Source organism: Podarcis raffonei, chromosome 4, assembly GCF_027172205.1.
Source record: "Podarcis raffonei isolate rPodRaf1 chromosome 4, rPodRaf1.pri, whole genome shotgun sequence".
Taxonomy (NCBI): Eukaryota; Metazoa; Chordata; class Lepidosauria; order Squamata; family Lacertidae; genus Podarcis; species Podarcis raffonei.
In genome coordinates this window covers 100,046,872-100,064,290 of record NC_070605.1, presented here as the reverse complement: position 1 = coordinate 100,064,290, position 17,419 = coordinate 100,046,872, and the positions used below count along the sequence as shown (strand labels likewise).

Sequence of the window (17,419 nt, the reverse complement as noted above, 5' to 3'; positions counted from 1 at the left end):
GATTCTTCTCCAGTGATTCTGCTGCTGCTCTGCACTGAGCTAACCCATGGTTTGGCTTAGCATGTTGTCCAAATCTGTGCTCATGGTTTAGTTCTCCCCAGACCAAAACATGAGCTGTAATCAAGCTTTGTCCTATGGTTTACAGCTCATGGTTTGTCTAGGAAAGATAAGCCACAAGCCCAAGTCTGGACAACATGCTAAGCCAGACCATGGCTCAGTAGTGCAGCAGTAGAACAACTGGAGGAGAAGAATGTCAGAAACACAAAGTCTCCTGAAATTAGTAGTCCCACATCTTTTTTTTCACTGAAGTATTTATAAACCACACACTCATACAAAATATCAAGGCAGCGTACAATAATATATGCAGGTATGATAAAACATAGGATATCATTAAAAAAATTAACACGAGAAGAAAAAAAATGATTGGTCAATCTTTAACGAAAACGCCCAACTTCTAGATTAAGGTTCCGAAGCACAGAGGCTTCAGAAACATTACTTGGTTAAATCACCTTACTTCAGGGTTACGAAAGCTCCCCTCTGTATATAATATTTTATTTTCCCAGCTCCTAGGATTTGGAGGAAAGAGTCTATTCCTGGCCTGGTGCTATAGTTGGTGTCATTATGCTAGTTTCTGCGTATGTCCCCAGACATGAGGTTGGCAATTTGCATGGTGCCATCTACCAACAAAGGGCAGTGACCTTTTCATAAGCCATCTAATCAGCCATTATGGAAGGAGATGCTTCCTTTGCCTGTTATACGATGTTGAAGAAATTAGAACTGCACACGTCACTGCTTGCATCAACTTCAGTAAAAGGTAAAGGGACCCCTGACCATTAGGTCCAGTCGTGGTCGACTCTGGGGTTGCGGCGCTCATCTCGCTTTATTGGCCGAGGGAGCCGGCGTACAGCTTCCGGGTCATGTGGCCAGCATGACTAAGCCGCTTCTTGCAAACCAGAGCAGCGCACGGAAACACCGTTTACCTTCCCGCCAGAGAGGTACCTATTTATCTACTTGCACTTTGACGTGCTTTCAAACTGCTAGGTTGGCAGGAGCAGGGACCGAGCAACGGGAGCTCACCCCGTCGCGAGGATTTGAACCGCCGACCTTCTGATCGGCAAGAACTAGGCTCTGTGGTTTAACCCACAGCGCCACCTGCGTCCCATCAACTTCAGTACAAATGCTCAATAGGATTTAAACTTCCAGGCTATTAGAAAATGCAAAAATCAAAATGCTGCAGTGGCCTGTTAAGTACATAAGATGATCCCTGCAGGGTCAGACCCAAAAAATAACTAGTCAAGTATCCTGTATCTCACAGTAGCCAATCAATTGCCTATAAGGGGTGGCACATTAAGTAATGCTCTATATGTACCCGTTGAAATGAAATTTGCAGGAGGATAGCTACAGTCAAACTTAATCCTAATGTGATGAAAGCGTCGACACATCCTCTTTTGATTTATTGTTCTGTGCTCTTTATGGGGCAATCTCTAGAATCAGCAACTACACCACAACACAGCAGCCCGTTTCCAGACAGGAACTGGACCCAGGCATCATATCAAACCCGCTTTGCCTCAGCTTATTTGCACTGGCTAGCTGTTCGCAACTGCTTCTAGTTCAAGGGGTTGAACATGAACTTTAAATCACTAAAGCCTAGGCCTTTAGTTTCTGACGGAGCAGTTTCTTCCCTAATCTTTAAGACCTACTGGTGAGGAAAAGCCTCCTTCATTTTGACAAGCTTCTCTAACACACTCAGTATTTCAGAACCAAAAGATTAATGACTCTTGGTAAATAGGCAGCTGTCCAATCAGCACTCTGATTTATGTGTAGCCAAGAGAAATAACATATATGTCCCATTATTCCATGCTGAATATATTTATGACAAAGAGACGATGGAAGCTCTTTCCTACCTAGCCTCCTAGATTATAATAACCTAGAGAAGGCAGGAGGTCGTTTTCAAATCTATCTGATGTGGTCAGGTATCTCCCAAGCATCCTTCTACTGTCAAAGGTCAGAGAGTATCATATTCATTGATGCTGCTTGTCAAAGTGCATATGGTTCTCCCTCACAATGGCCCCATGTGAGGTGGATTAGTCTTAGAGATAATGAATGGCCCAACTAGTTGGCTTCATGGCCCAATGAGGATTTAAATCCAAGGCTGTCTGCTCATTACTAGTCAGAGATACCACTACACCACTCTGAATTTGGTCCTGAAGTAACATGCTTAGGGCTTGGCTGTGAAGATGGCTTCAAGCAGGGAGCATCACACAGAGAGGAAAGATAACTAAACGGGGAACTCAAAACTGCTGTATGTATTTTAGACATTTTTAAAAACTCTTAGTCAAACACAAGAGTTACAACCAAAGCATGTTATTTGTGCTTAAGTTCCACCTGAATCACTGAGACAAGTTAATTTCTTCTGATTTCAGTGGGATCAAAGAATGACTAACGCTCTCTGAATTGGGGTTAATGGGTTTCAATATGTTTAATTCTTTGTTGAAATGTGACCAAAATTTTTTTTTCCTGGAACAGGAGAACAAGAAACAAAGTTCATGAGATGATATTCCCTCCCTGTGGAACGTCCTCCCTTCATATGTCAAGGAGATAAAGGAATACACAACTTTTTGAAGTCATCTGAAGGCGGTCCTATATTGGGAAGTTTTTAATGTTTGATGTTTTATTATGTTTTTATATATATGTTGTAAGCTGCCCAGAGTGGCTGGGGAAACCCAGCCAGATGGGAGGGGGAATAATAATAATAATAATAATAATAATAATAATAATAATAATAATAATAATAATATAATGTCCTTTGAGCATTCAGACGTAATAGAATTTTAAAAAATGAAGAGTCATTGAGCCAATATAGTTATTTATAAATTTTCTGGAATTCAGGCAATAAGACACCAATTAGGTAGACAAGCAGGTAGTTAAGTTATGCTCACTTCAGATTTTGTAGTCTACATAGTCCGATCAGTGATCACTCATTACCTAAGTACTGTCGCTGCTTCTTTATTGAGTTCACACCTCACAAAATAATTCACGGCATCTCTTGGGTTGAGTTTCCTGGTGTGTGAAAATAAGCTTCCTGTACCCTCTTTTTTGACGTGCATTTAATAAATGTGTTGCTTATTATCTTTTTGAATATTTTCCTATAGTACAATGGCAGGCAAAACACCTTAGAGGAGCTAGGATATGAGATTCAATAGCAGGCTAAAAGACAGCAAATGAAATTTTTAGAGTGATTGACTTTAAAATGCAAACGAAAGGCATCTCAGAGAGATTACTTCAGCTAATCATTTTAGTCTTGTCTTTGAAGAATGTACCTTCATTTAAAATTGAAAATAAATGCTATTTTTTGCTGCTCAGTATTCATGTAAGCACATCAGCAACCACAAATAGAATAAAATAAATGCAACCTTCAGAATTTGCTCTCTATTAATTCTGTGTGTGTTTGCTATCAATGTATTTATCTATCCATCTCTTAAAATAATTAGCCATGGAATATTTTGCAAATATGGGTGCAGTTGTACCATCAGTTATATGTAAGAACTAATTAATTAAATGACACTTATTGAGGTATAGGATCATAGTTTGCTGCTTATTTCCTTGGATCTGTTACATAAAAACTCTGCCTGCCCCCCTTGAGATAATTGCAAAGTATTTACCAGTCACTGAGCTGTAATGTTTCTGTCTTGAAGATTACCTACCTGGTTAAGTCAGGTTTTTGTTGTTTCTACCTTTACTGAAAAAGCAGTCTTTTTAATAAAGATGTGGTGGCAAAGGCTTTAAAAATATATTCATCTTAGCCACACTAAATGCAGTTCTGCAAATTAATTATTCATCTTTAATTGCATTATATAAACAGAAATGACCTGCTAATTTAAAGGAAATCTATCAGTGCAAAATGAATTCTCTTCTATAAAAAAAAAAAAGCCAGATGAACTTGACCTTGTATGAACTTGTTTTGATGTGGCCCAGATGGTAGGCTGCATGCTTGAATAGCGGGCTAGAGCAGAGGAAAAACTAATATAGTAAGATCTAGATTTATAGCCTTTTGCAAATTCCTACCTTGTATTGTCCTTTCAGCATCTGTTCTGCCCCCACTGCGGTCAGCTTCTATCTCTGGGGTCAGAGAGTCTAAAAGCACAAAAAGGTAAGGCTGACACATATTTCACTTGAGTCTCAAAGCCCTCTTTTTACAACCTGTTACTCCAGTCCTGAATTACAATACAATCAACCTTTGCCCTGTTTTTAATGTTGAACAATGACTGGATGCCAGCACAATAATTTTTCAATGAGCAAGATTAATGAGAAATAGATGTTTAAAGCAGAGTCAATAACAGAGAGCTGACATCTCAAAGCATTTAATTTAATAAAATCATCTGGTTTAATTCCCCTCCCCGCAACAATATAGAAATAAAAAATTGCAATACAGAGGAAAAACTGCTTGCTGTTTTATCTCTATTGCAGCTGGGAGGAACTAACCACCAACTCTCTTTCCAATATGGCCTTTCTCCTTCACACTACTTGAACCATGCATTAGTCTAACAAATGCAAAAAGGTGGCTTCTTACCATTTAGGACCCTGAGATTATCTGTGGAAGCCGCCTGTTTCAGTGTCTGTTCCGCTTGTTCTCGTCTCTTTGTTTCAAATTCAAGTGCTTCTTGCAATTTCCTCTTGGCTTTCTTTTCCTTCTTTAACCTTTTCTGAATTATTGCTGTCGTGGAAAAAAATCTATTCAAGTTCAACCCCAAAACCTTGACTTGAACACTTTATTTACTTTAGATTCTTAATAGCTATGACAATACTAAATATAAAATATTACATATATGTACTCATCATTTATTAATAGTTCACTTAGATCAATTTTCAGGGTCCAGTTTTATACACCAGAAAAAAAAAGTTATAATGAGCCATATCTTCCCTGGATTGACATTATATTATTACATGGCATTCTGCTAAAGTTGTAATCTATGCAAGCAGAAACACAATCCAGCTCTTTAGGGTTGGTGTCCGTGGCTTAAAGCAGTTTTAATGAGCAGGAAAGAAAGGATTTGTTTAAAAACCCAAATGTGTTACGCACACCAGTGTATGAATTTCAAAACACTGCATAGCGTCACCTAATGTGAACATCTCATCTGGAACCTGCCTTTCCAAACACTTTCACACGCTTGCCATTTTTGTTTCTCAATTATGCAAGCTCCTCGCAGGTTAATAATATTTCTTTTCGTGTTTATAGCTGCTTGTTCTTTTCTCTTCCACAAGGTGGAGTTTGCAATGGAGTTGAGCTCAGGTGACAGACTGCTTCACTCCTGGAAGCATTCCAGTTCACGATGATTTTCTGTCCTGGATCTGCATAAACTACTGGGATAAACAAGCCCATGTAATCTTTCAGAGATTCCTCTTCAGCTGTGACATGTTTGAATTCCTTCCAAGGTACCCAAGCCTATTAACTTTCCACTTTCAACCTTCCTCCTCCTCCTCTTTGGGCAAGTGTCATTAGCTGCCTTCCTTGCCCTCTGCCGCCCTCCCTCTAGCAGGCAGGAGGAGAGTGTACATCATGCTGACATCTACAGCAGTGCTCATTGTCAAGTCAAACATCAGGCAGATGCATGGTTGTACAGCAATGAAGATGGAATTTATAAAATAAGGGCTCTTTTAAAGATGCACCGACTTCGGAGGTCCTTGTGGTGCAAAACCATTTTAAGAACGTGTGCGAAGCCAGAATGCAATTCCTACCATGCCAGAAACAGCATTCATACGGCAAACAAAGAAAGTTCTTATTATATTTCAAATGTGAGGTCGAAGCACCTTGAGCAGCTCTGTGGTTTAATGTTTTATTATAACCACACTGTTAACAACCTAAATGAATACACAGAAAGTGTAGGTTGCTTTCTGAATTATGTGTTTGTTGTAGCTTATCCTTTGTAGCTAGGGCTGTGGATTTCACAGCCACAGAAAGTAATGTTTTGCTGTGCACCTAACCACTTCAGAAATACGATGCTAGTTTTACTACAATCATAGCAGACTCTACAGTCAAAACAGTCACTAATTAGAGGATAGGAATGGAAATCAAAGGAAATGAGACAAGTAAACATGTCATGAAGCATAACTCGTAAGCAGCTTAGGGTATATATGCCCCTATATAAGGTTCCTGTGCTGTTCAAAGCACATGAAGTTTTACTACTAGTTCATTAGCTCAGCTGTTTGTTTATAAGCCCAACATATCAATCCTTAACAGATTTACCTGGAAGGCGGCTTCATTGATCTGATCTGTTAGGGTGCCAAAAGACTTTAACTTTTGGGGTGCTTTGTTTGCTTACTTTGGTCATGCATCATCATAATATTCATAATACTTTGGACAGTAGCATCAAAACCGATTTAAGGAGAAAAGCTCTATTTAGCCTTTCAGTTGTAACTGGGTGGACCCTAGTAGCTATTTGAAATATTGGCGGGAAGGGGAACCTTATTGATATGAATCAGTAAGTGGAACTACCATATGCCTACGGTAACTGGGGTCCCCAGCAATTTCTAAAAATAGAAGAGGGAAAACTTTAGCACCATAAATTCCATTTAAAAAAAGAATAATCTGGTTATAACACTTTAAGAGCACTGGAGTAGATTTCTCCCCTTCTCTTTGGTAAACATAGAGGTACAGGTGTCTCTACATCTTCAAGATCTGCTTCTGTGCTGCCACCATGTGACAATCCTGTGGACATGGAACAACCAGCAGGTTCTCATTGGAAGATCAGCTTGGTTTGTAACAGTCCACCAAATATCCTGGTCCCAGGTTGGTTAGGATTTAGATGTCAGCAAAACTTTAAACCTGGCTCATTAGCTCACAGGGAGCCAGTGCAGTTCTTTCAACACAGAGAGGTGGAATGTACACACATATTAAAAATGCTGTGAAAATGCTTAAATTTTTTTTTGAAAAATACTTTGAATTTGACATAGCTCACTGTCATCCTCTAGTGTCACATTTGTATATTTGCACTTTACAACACGCTTAAAAGGCTTCATTTGCAGTTGTTTAGCTGAGTCCTAAGCACCCTAATAGCTGCATTTCACACTAGCTGCAGCATCTAAACCAGACAAAAGGGCAGCCTAACATAGCACATTAAAGGTAAAGGGACCCCTGACCATTAGGTCCAGTCGTGGCCGACTCTGGAGTTGTGATGCTCATCTCGCTATATTGGCCAAAGGAGCCGGCGTACACCTTCCGGGTCACGTGGCCAGCATGACTAAGCCGCTTCTGGCGAACCAGAGCAGCGCACGGAAACGCCGTTTACCTTTCCGCCGGAGCAGTGCCTATTTATCTATTTGCACTTTGATGTGCTTTCGAACTGCTAGGTTGGCAGGAGCAGGGACTGAGCAACAGGAATTCACCCCGTCACGGCGATTCAACCCGCCAACCTTCTGATCGGCACGTCCTAGGCTCTGTGGTTTAACCCACAGCACCCCTCACGTCCCTATATAGCACATTACGGTAGTCTAATTGGGAAGTTTTTACTCTACGGCAACTTGGCCAGGGCATCCCTGTACAGCAACAGTTGTGAATGCCACACCAACTGAATCTGGTAATGAGCATTCTTAGCTACTGTGTTCACCTGGGCCTCTACTGACGGTGATGGACCTATGAGCAGTCCCCAAACTATGCACCTGCTCATTCCGAAAACGTGCAACCCCAGGCAGAGCTGCACACAATTCCATCCCGTCAGGATTTTGTAACTTCAGTCTGCCTATGAGTGCATCCAAGCACTGGCTTAGGATATGAAGTGCCTTTCCTGAATCAGATATTGCAGAGAAATAGTTGGGCACGATCAGATCAGCATACTGGTGAATCTCAAATTTCCTGATGACTTCTCCATGCAACTTTATCTGGACATAAAATAGCACAGGGGAGAAAACTGTGCCTTGTGGCACCTCCCTGTGCCAGCTGGTAGAGGCACGGCCACCCAATGTTCGTGCCTGAAACTAACCCCACAAGCAGGAGTGGCCTCATTCTGTTCTAAAATTGGTCCTGAAGCCAACCTAGAATGATTCAACAGTAACTGCAGGTGAAATGACAACCTTGCCCCCCAAAAAGTGTATTGCTGACTTGAGTGGTAGTTGGCAAAAATCTCTGGCAAAAACCACCACCTCCTTCAAGGGATCAGGGACCACCCCATCACAAAGCAAAGCATTCACCACACTCTGGATCTAGCCAGTAAACCATCCACAGCCGACACAAGCCAGCTGTGATGGACATTGGTTGAGAGAGCGTGGAGTAGGCTGCACAGCTGCAAGAGTCATGTCCACATCCTCAGGCATTAGTAACTGAAACTGATCCCACAATATCAGACATGATGGTGCACTGGATATAGTGATAGACATCAATGCATCAATGGTGGCACTCAAGTCTACCTGGAAATGGGCGTTTTTGTTCTCAAAGTGCCTTGCAAAACCATCCAGTGGGCCCCCAGGGGCTTCAAGACTCTTATCCCTCTTATCACTTGGAAAACCTCCACTAAATGGCTACCTGAGGGAGCAATGGAGGTGGCAAAGTAGACCTTCTCTGCCAGCTCTCCCACTATGCAGTAGGCAGGATTATGTGCCTTTATGCATGTTCAGTCATTATCACAACAAGACTCGTACCGCTTGTGCGCCAGCTATCTCTACACCTGTTTCAATGCCTGTAGTTCTAAGGTAAATCTAGGGGCTGCTGGGTCTCCGCAATTTCAGAGAATGTGCAGTTGGGTCTATGCCCTACCATGCTTTGCCATTCCATAGCATAATGGAATGTGGAGAGCCAGTATGATGTAGTGGTTAAGAGCAGTGGACTCGTAATCTGGGGAACCTGGTTCACGTCTCTGCTCCTCCACATGCAGCTGCTGGGTGACCTTGGGCTAGTCACACTTCTTTGAAGTCTCTCAGCCTCACTCACCTCACAGAGTGTTTGTTGTGGGGGAGGAAGGGAAAGGAGAATGTTAGCCGCTTTGAGACTCCTTAGGGTAGTGATAAAGCGGGATATCAAATCCAAACTCTTCTTCTTCTAATTAGGCCCTCGGTAGAACTGCCATCACTGGCTGCAGGACCCCCTCACGCCCCCCCCGCCCCCCCAACATTCAGGAACATTTTGGAATCTGTCTCCAAGGGCAGAAAATTTTAATAGGAGCCCCATCACTGCAGTGAGGGATTGATTCCGTCAGACCAAACTTCAAGAGGCAGTGGATAACAGCGTAATTTCAATCCCTGAACATACAGACCACCCTCAGCCCATGACTAGATTGCAAGTGTGCTCTACCATACAAGTTGAACAGGTGAAAAACTGAGAAGCCCTATGGTTTTCTTAGAAGTCTTGAGCTGCCTTACAATTGCACTGATTATTTCTAATGTTATTAGGGCTGGGGGAGAGAATCCTTTTAAGGTATTGAGGTACATTGGACCCCTTCCATTATTTGCTATGAGCCCAGTATTTCACCTAGGCATTTTGTTGTTATTTCTCCTTTGCTTTCCCTTTCGTTAACATTGTGAGGACCAATGACTCCCAATAGTGTTGTGTGTGTGTGTGTGTGTGTTAAACTATGTTTTTGGAATGTGATACTACTAAAACCTATTTCCCCCTTTTTAACTAGAATCATTTTGAAATTTATTGTGATCTTTAAAGGGGGTCTACTAAATGTCAGCAGCAGATTGGTGCTATTAAAAAAATGGTGAATGAGGTTTAACATAGAGTTTTGGTCATCCACCCACGGTTTCTGCTCTGCAACCTCGATTTGCTTTTAAGATTACCTAACAGTATTCTCTTGACCATGCTAGCAAACAACCCAATTTGAACAGCAAGGGCACATAGTAAGGCCTTCTCCAAGCTGCAATACTTCCTTCCTATAGAGTCTCATTTTTTTCAGAAGTGGTGTTAATATTTCTTCTTTGGGTTTTGCTCCAGAATCTACATCTATGTGCAGGAACTCTTAGTGCCTCCTGACAATCTCTACCATCCCTAGCAGTGCTTTTCCTTTCTAAACCCACAACACCCGTGAGAACACATGAATGGGGAGAAAGAAGAGGGCCTGGTTTGGTCAGCAAGAGTCCAGGAAAGCCTCCAAGTTCCTTTTGAGTGCCTGATGATATCATCAGACACAAAAGGGTCCTGGCCGATTCATAATTAATCCAGGGGAAATGATTAATTTTCAGTTGTCCAGTGAACATCTGGGCAATTAATCCAGTTCTCCTGGATTCATTACAAATCTTCCCAGGGATGTCAATCTGCTCGTCATTAACTTTATGTAGATTACCTAGCCCCAGTTGTGGTGTCATGATTCCAAACTAACTTTATCCCTTTACCTATGAGGTGCCACTACCAAATGTCAGGTCCTAAAGTAGAATAATAAAATTTAAGTAAGAATCACTTGAATATCCCTTTTTAGAAACGGGTTTTGGAAATAGCCAATGAATTAAAATTGACCTACATCAAATAATATAAATATCCATTTTCATGATATGCTGTCTGAAACATTGTGAATTCCTTTTGACCTTGCTACTGTCAAGACTGTGGTGAAGACAAGAAAAATTTCTACACTTAAAACCTACAGTGAAATTTTTGCACTGAGAATTGAAGCGATGTAATTTTCTGTGTGGAACCTTTTAAAGATAAAAAGGGTCTTTATATGAAACCATATGTTGTATCATTGGCAGTTACTCTTGTGCAAGGGAACTAAGGCAAGTCATATGTGAATAGTGGCATGGTATCTTTGGAAAACTGAGATAATGCATGAACCCTATAAATGATTATGTTTCTATTATCGTTACCTCTGTTCTTCTGTTCCACTGCCAACTGTTTTTCAAGTGTTTCCCTCAGTTCTCGTTCCCTGAAAAGTTCCATTTTCAGCTCTGTCTTTTCCAGCTGGACTTGCTTCTCCTGAGCTCGAGCGTTGTCTATGGCAACCTTCAACAGGCCCTGTTGGGAGACAAAGTTCAATGGAGTAATCTTCTGAAATATTAAGCTACCCAATCAATGTTTGTTAGCTATGTAAAATCCCAGTGGTAACCTGCTGGTACATTATAACATGTTATCCAATCATAGCACAGTTGCAGAAATGTGGAGAGGGAAACAACAGAAATAGTACAAAACCTCTTGACACTTTTATTCATATAATTAATAGAAACATACAACTTATAGAAACATGCCACAAGCTTTTATGGGAAGGAGCTATCGCTCAATGGAAGAGGACATAGTTTGCATGCAAAAGATCCCAGGTTCAGTCCCTGGCATCTCCCAAGTAGGATAGGGAGAGAATTGTCTCAGAAACCCCAGAGAGCCTCCCTTCAGCACTCCGCAGGTAAATGAGATTCTACTTCCAGAATAACAAAGACACAGAAATCATTCCGGGTTAAATGCCGCACTGTACACAGTAGTCTAGTTCTTTAAGCGACCTCTTTTGAGATCGTAGTTTCAAACAATGTGGTATTATAACAAAAAAAAGTGGCAAAAGTGTCAGTAAATGCAAAAGCTCACAAGCAGACCTCCTTTACATTTTGACGATCCCTTCTTGTTGAACAATAAAACCTAGCTGCTATGGCAACTGCCATCTTTACTCAATCAGCAACATTCATGTACATGTTTCTTCTTCATCAGGAACAAACAATTAGTAACAAATGAAAGAGATCATTACATCAAGTGCCCTTTTAGATCACCCCAATTAAAACTTTAGTTTAGCTGTATTTTAATTCTAACATACCAAATTCTAATTTTCTGCTCTGATTGCTCTTGTTGACTTATCTTTGAAAGATGTACTCGCAGCGCCAAGCCTAGAGATTTATTTAGCAAGATGCCAATGTTGGCACCACTTAACGTGTTGATTGGTTGTATTATCAGTAGCAATGGAAAATAAATTACTATTAAACTATTATTGTCCTTGGCTGACAAAACACAATATTTTGCTGTTCTTTAAATATGAAACAATCATGGATAAACATGGAGAATAATGCTAAACTGCAACACTGATGGGTGTAATTTTATGTTAAGCACCTTTGCAAAGTGTGAAGCTGCTAAGAGCATGTTACATTTTCATTGGGCCTCAGCACCATATCTTCTCATCCACCCTATTCCCCTAACATATTTTTGAAACACTTTCTTCTAATGCTCCTAATGGTAATGCACTGTCTACTGCTGCTCATTATGTCTGGGAAAATATTAGCATTTTTGGCTCTGAAACCCACTAGGGACAACTTACAACCTATGGAAAATGAACTTTCGTTTTTAGAAGTTATACCCAGCACATCAGCAGGGCAGCCAAAATATTACACTTGGAGCCAAATTGATGCGTATGCAAAAATGTTACTGCTGCCAATGGCAATCCTAATGTGATGCGCTCTGAAATAATAGGTATTAACTGATAGTCAATGTAGCAGCGTGAGAGAAGGAGCAAATAACGTAGCCCCTAGGACCCTCAGATGCCTTTGAGCCATCAACAATAGTAGTAATTTCTGGGCTGTTTGGATTTGTGTGAATTCTCTCTAGACCCATTGAAAAAAGATTTTACAAGACACTTTGGCTAATCCTCTTCCGTGATATTAAATCAATGTGCTGCCAAACCATTGAAAATGCAGTGCAAACTAGGTCTACAACACTGTGCGCAGGTAGTTTGCTTGACTCGCACTGACGTCAAGAGCATTTAAAATGCCTAATGGGTCTAGGATTACAGCCCAGGGCAGCAACACAGGGAAATATATTCTTTTATGGAGACACAGACTTACAGTGAAGTTGACCAATGGTAGTAAAACCAAGAAAGTCAGGTTTCTTTTAAGGTAATAAGGCTGCATCATAACAGGCCATTACTTTTAAACCATTTGCACAAAACTCTCTAATCCCAATCTGGAAAGAGATTATGCAGAGAAACCCTATCGAAATAACTGGGGAGACATTACCAGCAGCTAATCCGGCTTCGTCTGGTTTATAGCACTGAAAGTCTTGGTTGTCCTGATTGATGACCTTTAGCAGGAGAGGGGCAGAAGGCACATGACCCCAAACAGCTTTCAATATCATTAACCATGGTATTGTCTTAAGAGTTGTTCTCTGGGCTGAGAAGTTGGAGATATAGCAGCTTCACTGGTACCTGCAGGGCTCGTTTCAGAGACTAGCACTGAGGGACTTATGCTTGACCACCTGGCACTAGTACCATCAGATGCCAAAAGGTTCCATTTTGTCCCCCATGTTCTTTAATATCTACATGAAGCAGCAGGCGAAAGTCATCTCTGGATCTGGAGTACGGTGCCACCAATATGTGCATGAGACCCAGCTTTGTTTCCCCTTGTCATCTAAGTCAGGTGATGCTATGCAGGTGCTGAATTGGAGCTTGGGGGCAGTAAAGGGCTGGATGACGGCCAATAAACTGAGACCTATTTCTGTTAAAATGGAGGTAATCTGCATAGGCAATTTACATGTCTGTGAAGTCGATCAACAATTGGTTCAAGAAGGGGTGGCACACCCCTTGAAGCACCAGGTTCACAGTCTGCATCCAGCATTGTAACCAGGGGGTATCAGAGGCACGTAGTGCCAATCTTCCACTTACAGCTGGTTTGCCTTCTATGGCCATTCCCGACTGAGATAGACCAGTAACTCATGCTGTTTAGCCATATTTACAGCTACAATAATCTAAATGGAAGAAGGTCCAGAACCTACAAGTAGTGCAGAATGATGTTACTAAGTATTGTGGTTTACAATAAGTTTTACAAGAGTTGCACAAGTTGCCTGCGTTGTTTTCGCTTCCATATGCGTAGAAAGGAGCTGAACGAACTTTTATTTGCGCTTATTTTAATTCGTTTCATGGTTTTTGGGTGTCTATGCACGTTCACCCAAAATCGCAAAGTGAAGTGTAATCAGCCCAATTACGGCAGACAGGAGTTCTTTTCATGGAAAGGACACCGGTGCTTTGACGGCAGGGGAGAACCGCTAGAACGCTGTGGTACCCCAAAAAACCCTCAGATCGAGCGTTCTGAGGACCTGGAGTTCCTGCGGGTGCTGGGAACGACTCCCCCGCTCCCCGGTAAGCTCTAAAAAGAGCGCCGAGTGCGAGCGGGGTTGGAGACGGCAGCACTTGGGAATCAATTCGCTTCGTTCAAAGCATGAAGCTCTGAGTCCGGCGATCACGAGCGGCCAATTCCTCCAAAGAAAATTGGACTTGAATCTCTGGAATTTCGTGAGTAAAAGGATTTAAATTGGAATTACAAATTGGGAAGGAAAGGGATTTAAAAATGGAGGTCGATCCCTTCCGCTGAAAGAAAAGTGAAAGCAGCTAACGTAACCAAAAGCCGCAACTTTAAACTTATTCTTTTAAGAAAACTTTCTAGTGTGCTGTGTAAACCACTGAGCCTCTTGGGCTTGCTGATCAAAAGGTTTTTTTAAAATAATAATAATAATAATAATAATAATAATAATAATAATAATAGAGTCTAATGCTGTTCTTTCTTGACTTTCTTTCCGACTCACGTTTATAGCTTTCATTCATCCTTCAAAGCAACTACTTAATTGGGTACACTTTCAGAATAATTGGTACAATCCAGCACTTGAGTCCAAATATGGCCTCAATGTGAATTACTATGCAGTGCCCACTGGCGGAGGAAGAGGAGTGTTAGAATTCCTACTCTATGATTGCAGTCATGGGATTGCTGTCTATCACATGTGTTTTGACTCCAAAAAGTGGGAAGTGACGGAGACAGGATGTTTGTGTTACTGTGTTCAGTGAAGTGGGACTATTGTCCTTTGTTTTTTCTCTTTGCTGTCTGATGCTAGAGAGAGAGGGAGCCATGTTGCAGTGCTCCATGTGTGTTTATATGTAAATAAAGTAGATTAGCCAAAATGCTGAGTTACTGAGGTCTGTTATGCAACTGCGAAGACTCCGCGAATCCCTAAGTGTGCAGATGTCTGTTGGCATCAGTCGCTATGATGTTTGGGCAGAAGAAAGCTTTTGAAGCTCCCGAATGATCAACCAGGAGGGAGGGAACATGCCAGTCGGGCATGGGTCTCTGCCAGGGTCCTACTCAAGTGTAGGCTGAGCTCCTGACAAAGCGCACCACCCCCAGCAATGCAATCCCTGTGGGGTGCCATCACGGCTGCCCCCTGCGCTGGGTGCCACACCCCTGCAGGCGGAGTGCCTCACACCCGGGACGCGTGCCAGCCCTGCCTGCTCTCCGCCCCCCCCCCCCCCCGGTGCCAGAGCATGAAGTTCCACAACTGGCCGTACCACTAATGCGACTAGGACGTACTGGGATGCACTGAGGATAAAAAAGCGTATTTCTTACGCACCTAGGGCAGAGCAATATATTATGTACAACTGCTTACCACAAACCCCCATCTGCCAATCACTCGGGAATAAGCAGTTTAGGGAGAAGGGTGACAAGAGTGCAGAACAAGTGCTGAACAAGAGAGGTTCAGATATGCTTTTAGCCTGGCAAATGCAGAATTGCAGCAGAAAAACACGGGACAGGGAAGCACTAAGTACACTCTTCCTCTTGCTGTTTCTCCTATCCAAATGCTCCTCCCTGCTTTATGCAACTGTAAAGGGTTTATTTTACTTGCTCACATGTTCCCACCTTACAGCTTAAAGGAATTAATATTCACTTTATTTGGGGTGGTTTTTAAAAACATAAATCTGAACTTGTTCCCTCCTTGCCATTTTCAGATCATTTCCGCCCCAGGCAAACACCTTTTATCTCTGCTGACTGCTGTTATACTGCTCTTCTGATTTGTGTTGCTTTCATTGTTTTTTCTTTTAATTCCTTTAAAAAATTTCTTTACTTGTCCACATGCTGAAATATTCTTCAAAGGCCCTCCTTCAGTTGCCTCTGCTACTTCAAGTGAGGAGGGTGTAAAAAATGGGTGAGTTCCCAGGGGGACTCACCTGGCACCCACACCCATGTCATTTAGGCTATCATCCTAGTAATTTACCTGGGCATAATACCCATGAGCTTCTACCCATGTAAACATGCACAGGATGCATGGGATCAGGAAAATACCCTTTTAATCTATTTTCTCCTTATTATTGTTGTTTTTATCCCTGCCTTTCACAGTTTTTTTCTTTGTTTTTATTAGCTATTACCCTAGAAATCTCAAAGGGCAGAATAGAAGAGTTTTAAGTATAGAAAGTACATAAAGAGTGGTATCCAATGGGTGCTACACTGTTGATGCAAGTCAACTGCAAGTGGAATATGGAAGGATGCAGTTTTAGGCCATTTCTTCACTACTTGCAATCTTCTGTAACTCCCCCCACCCAAAAAAACCAATCTCCTTTCACTCTTCTTCTTCTTCTTCTTCACCCTAAGGTACCAGGGTGGGTTACATTAAAACCATACTGTTGCCATCCATCTGTCTTGAGAAATAATGGAGTGCACTTCCGAGGATGTAGTCAAACCATGGTCTTAGCAGCACCAAAGTGTATCAATTCTTTCAAGCACAACTCGAGCAAATAACAATAGTTTCAATTTTCAGTTACTTTTTCCTCCATTTTTAAACACAGAAGAGGACAATGGAAAGAGTGTCTTTCTTATTTTAGCTAGCTGTCAAATCCGTTCTGTCAATGAACATTCCCCAAACGTCATCTGGCAGCCCTTTTCCAGGTTCAGAGCAGTGGCAATTTGATTTTCACTCTCTCCTGCAGGCACACTAGATCCAAAACTTCCCCCCTCTTCTCCTTCTTCCAAGGGGGGTTATATATTTTTGTCCGGTGGAAATTTAATCCTTTGTCAAAAGCTTTCAAAGACTTTAGCTTGTAGCGTCTTTGCTTCAATCTATTTACAAAAGCGGAAGGCAGACTTCCTGTTTAAAACCTTCCCGCTTCGGTGCCAAATTAAAGTATTTCAAGATCCAATTTTCCGTTCTACTCATGGGTAGTCGTTTAAAATCCAATTGTCCACAGGAAAAAGTCAGCGCTCTCCGGCAGCAGCAATGCGGCTTCACTCCGTGAAAGAAGCAGTCGATTCAAAGCACCGCGCCACTCACCCCACGTCGCTCCGGATCCCCAAAACAGGGTTTCCCCGCGAGTAGGGGAGGCGCAAAGGGTGCCGGCCGAATCCCAAGTTCACAGGCTTCTCCTGCCTGTGATTTCTATGGGTCTCCGCCTTCACTGTGGCGGTCAGACCCTGCTTTTCACGGAGCAAGTTCCTCCCGATCGGAGGAGCTCCGCCATTGCCGGAGGCGCCAACCCGGAAGTGGAGACTGTTTCCCTTTAGAGGGAGCATGTGAAACTGTTACAGGAGTGTAACAGGGAAATCTCCAGCTGCAAGATAAGGATTCTGAGAACCAGAGACTGACCTTGGACCATTCAAAATGTTGATAGGAAAAGCTATTGTGACTGTATTATACAAGATAAACTACTTGCTGGAACAGCTCCATAAAAAGACAGATGACACGATCTTTAAAATTGACAACTTGGAACAGAAAGTGACT

The 17,419-nt window shown here is 42.0% G+C and overlaps 1 protein-coding gene across 7 annotated transcripts in view; it reads right to left on the bottom strand.

The window, feature by feature from the left end:
• DACH1 (dachshund family transcription factor 1) overlaps positions 1-17,419 on the bottom strand; it is a 340,610-nt gene that overhangs the window by 24,210 nt on the left and 298,981 nt on the right. For all 7 annotated transcript variants that reach the window (XM_053384684.1, XM_053384681.1, XM_053384682.1 and 4 more), the window contains 3 exons: positions 10,786-10,933; positions 4,571-4,714; positions 4,066-4,134 (listed from right to left, as the gene is read on the bottom strand). In XM_053384684.1, the coding sequence (XP_053240659.1) occupies positions 4,066-4,134; positions 4,571-4,714; positions 10,786-10,933 (361 nt within the window). The remainder of the gene's footprint in view (positions 1-4,065; positions 4,135-4,570; positions 4,715-10,785; positions 10,934-17,419) is intronic.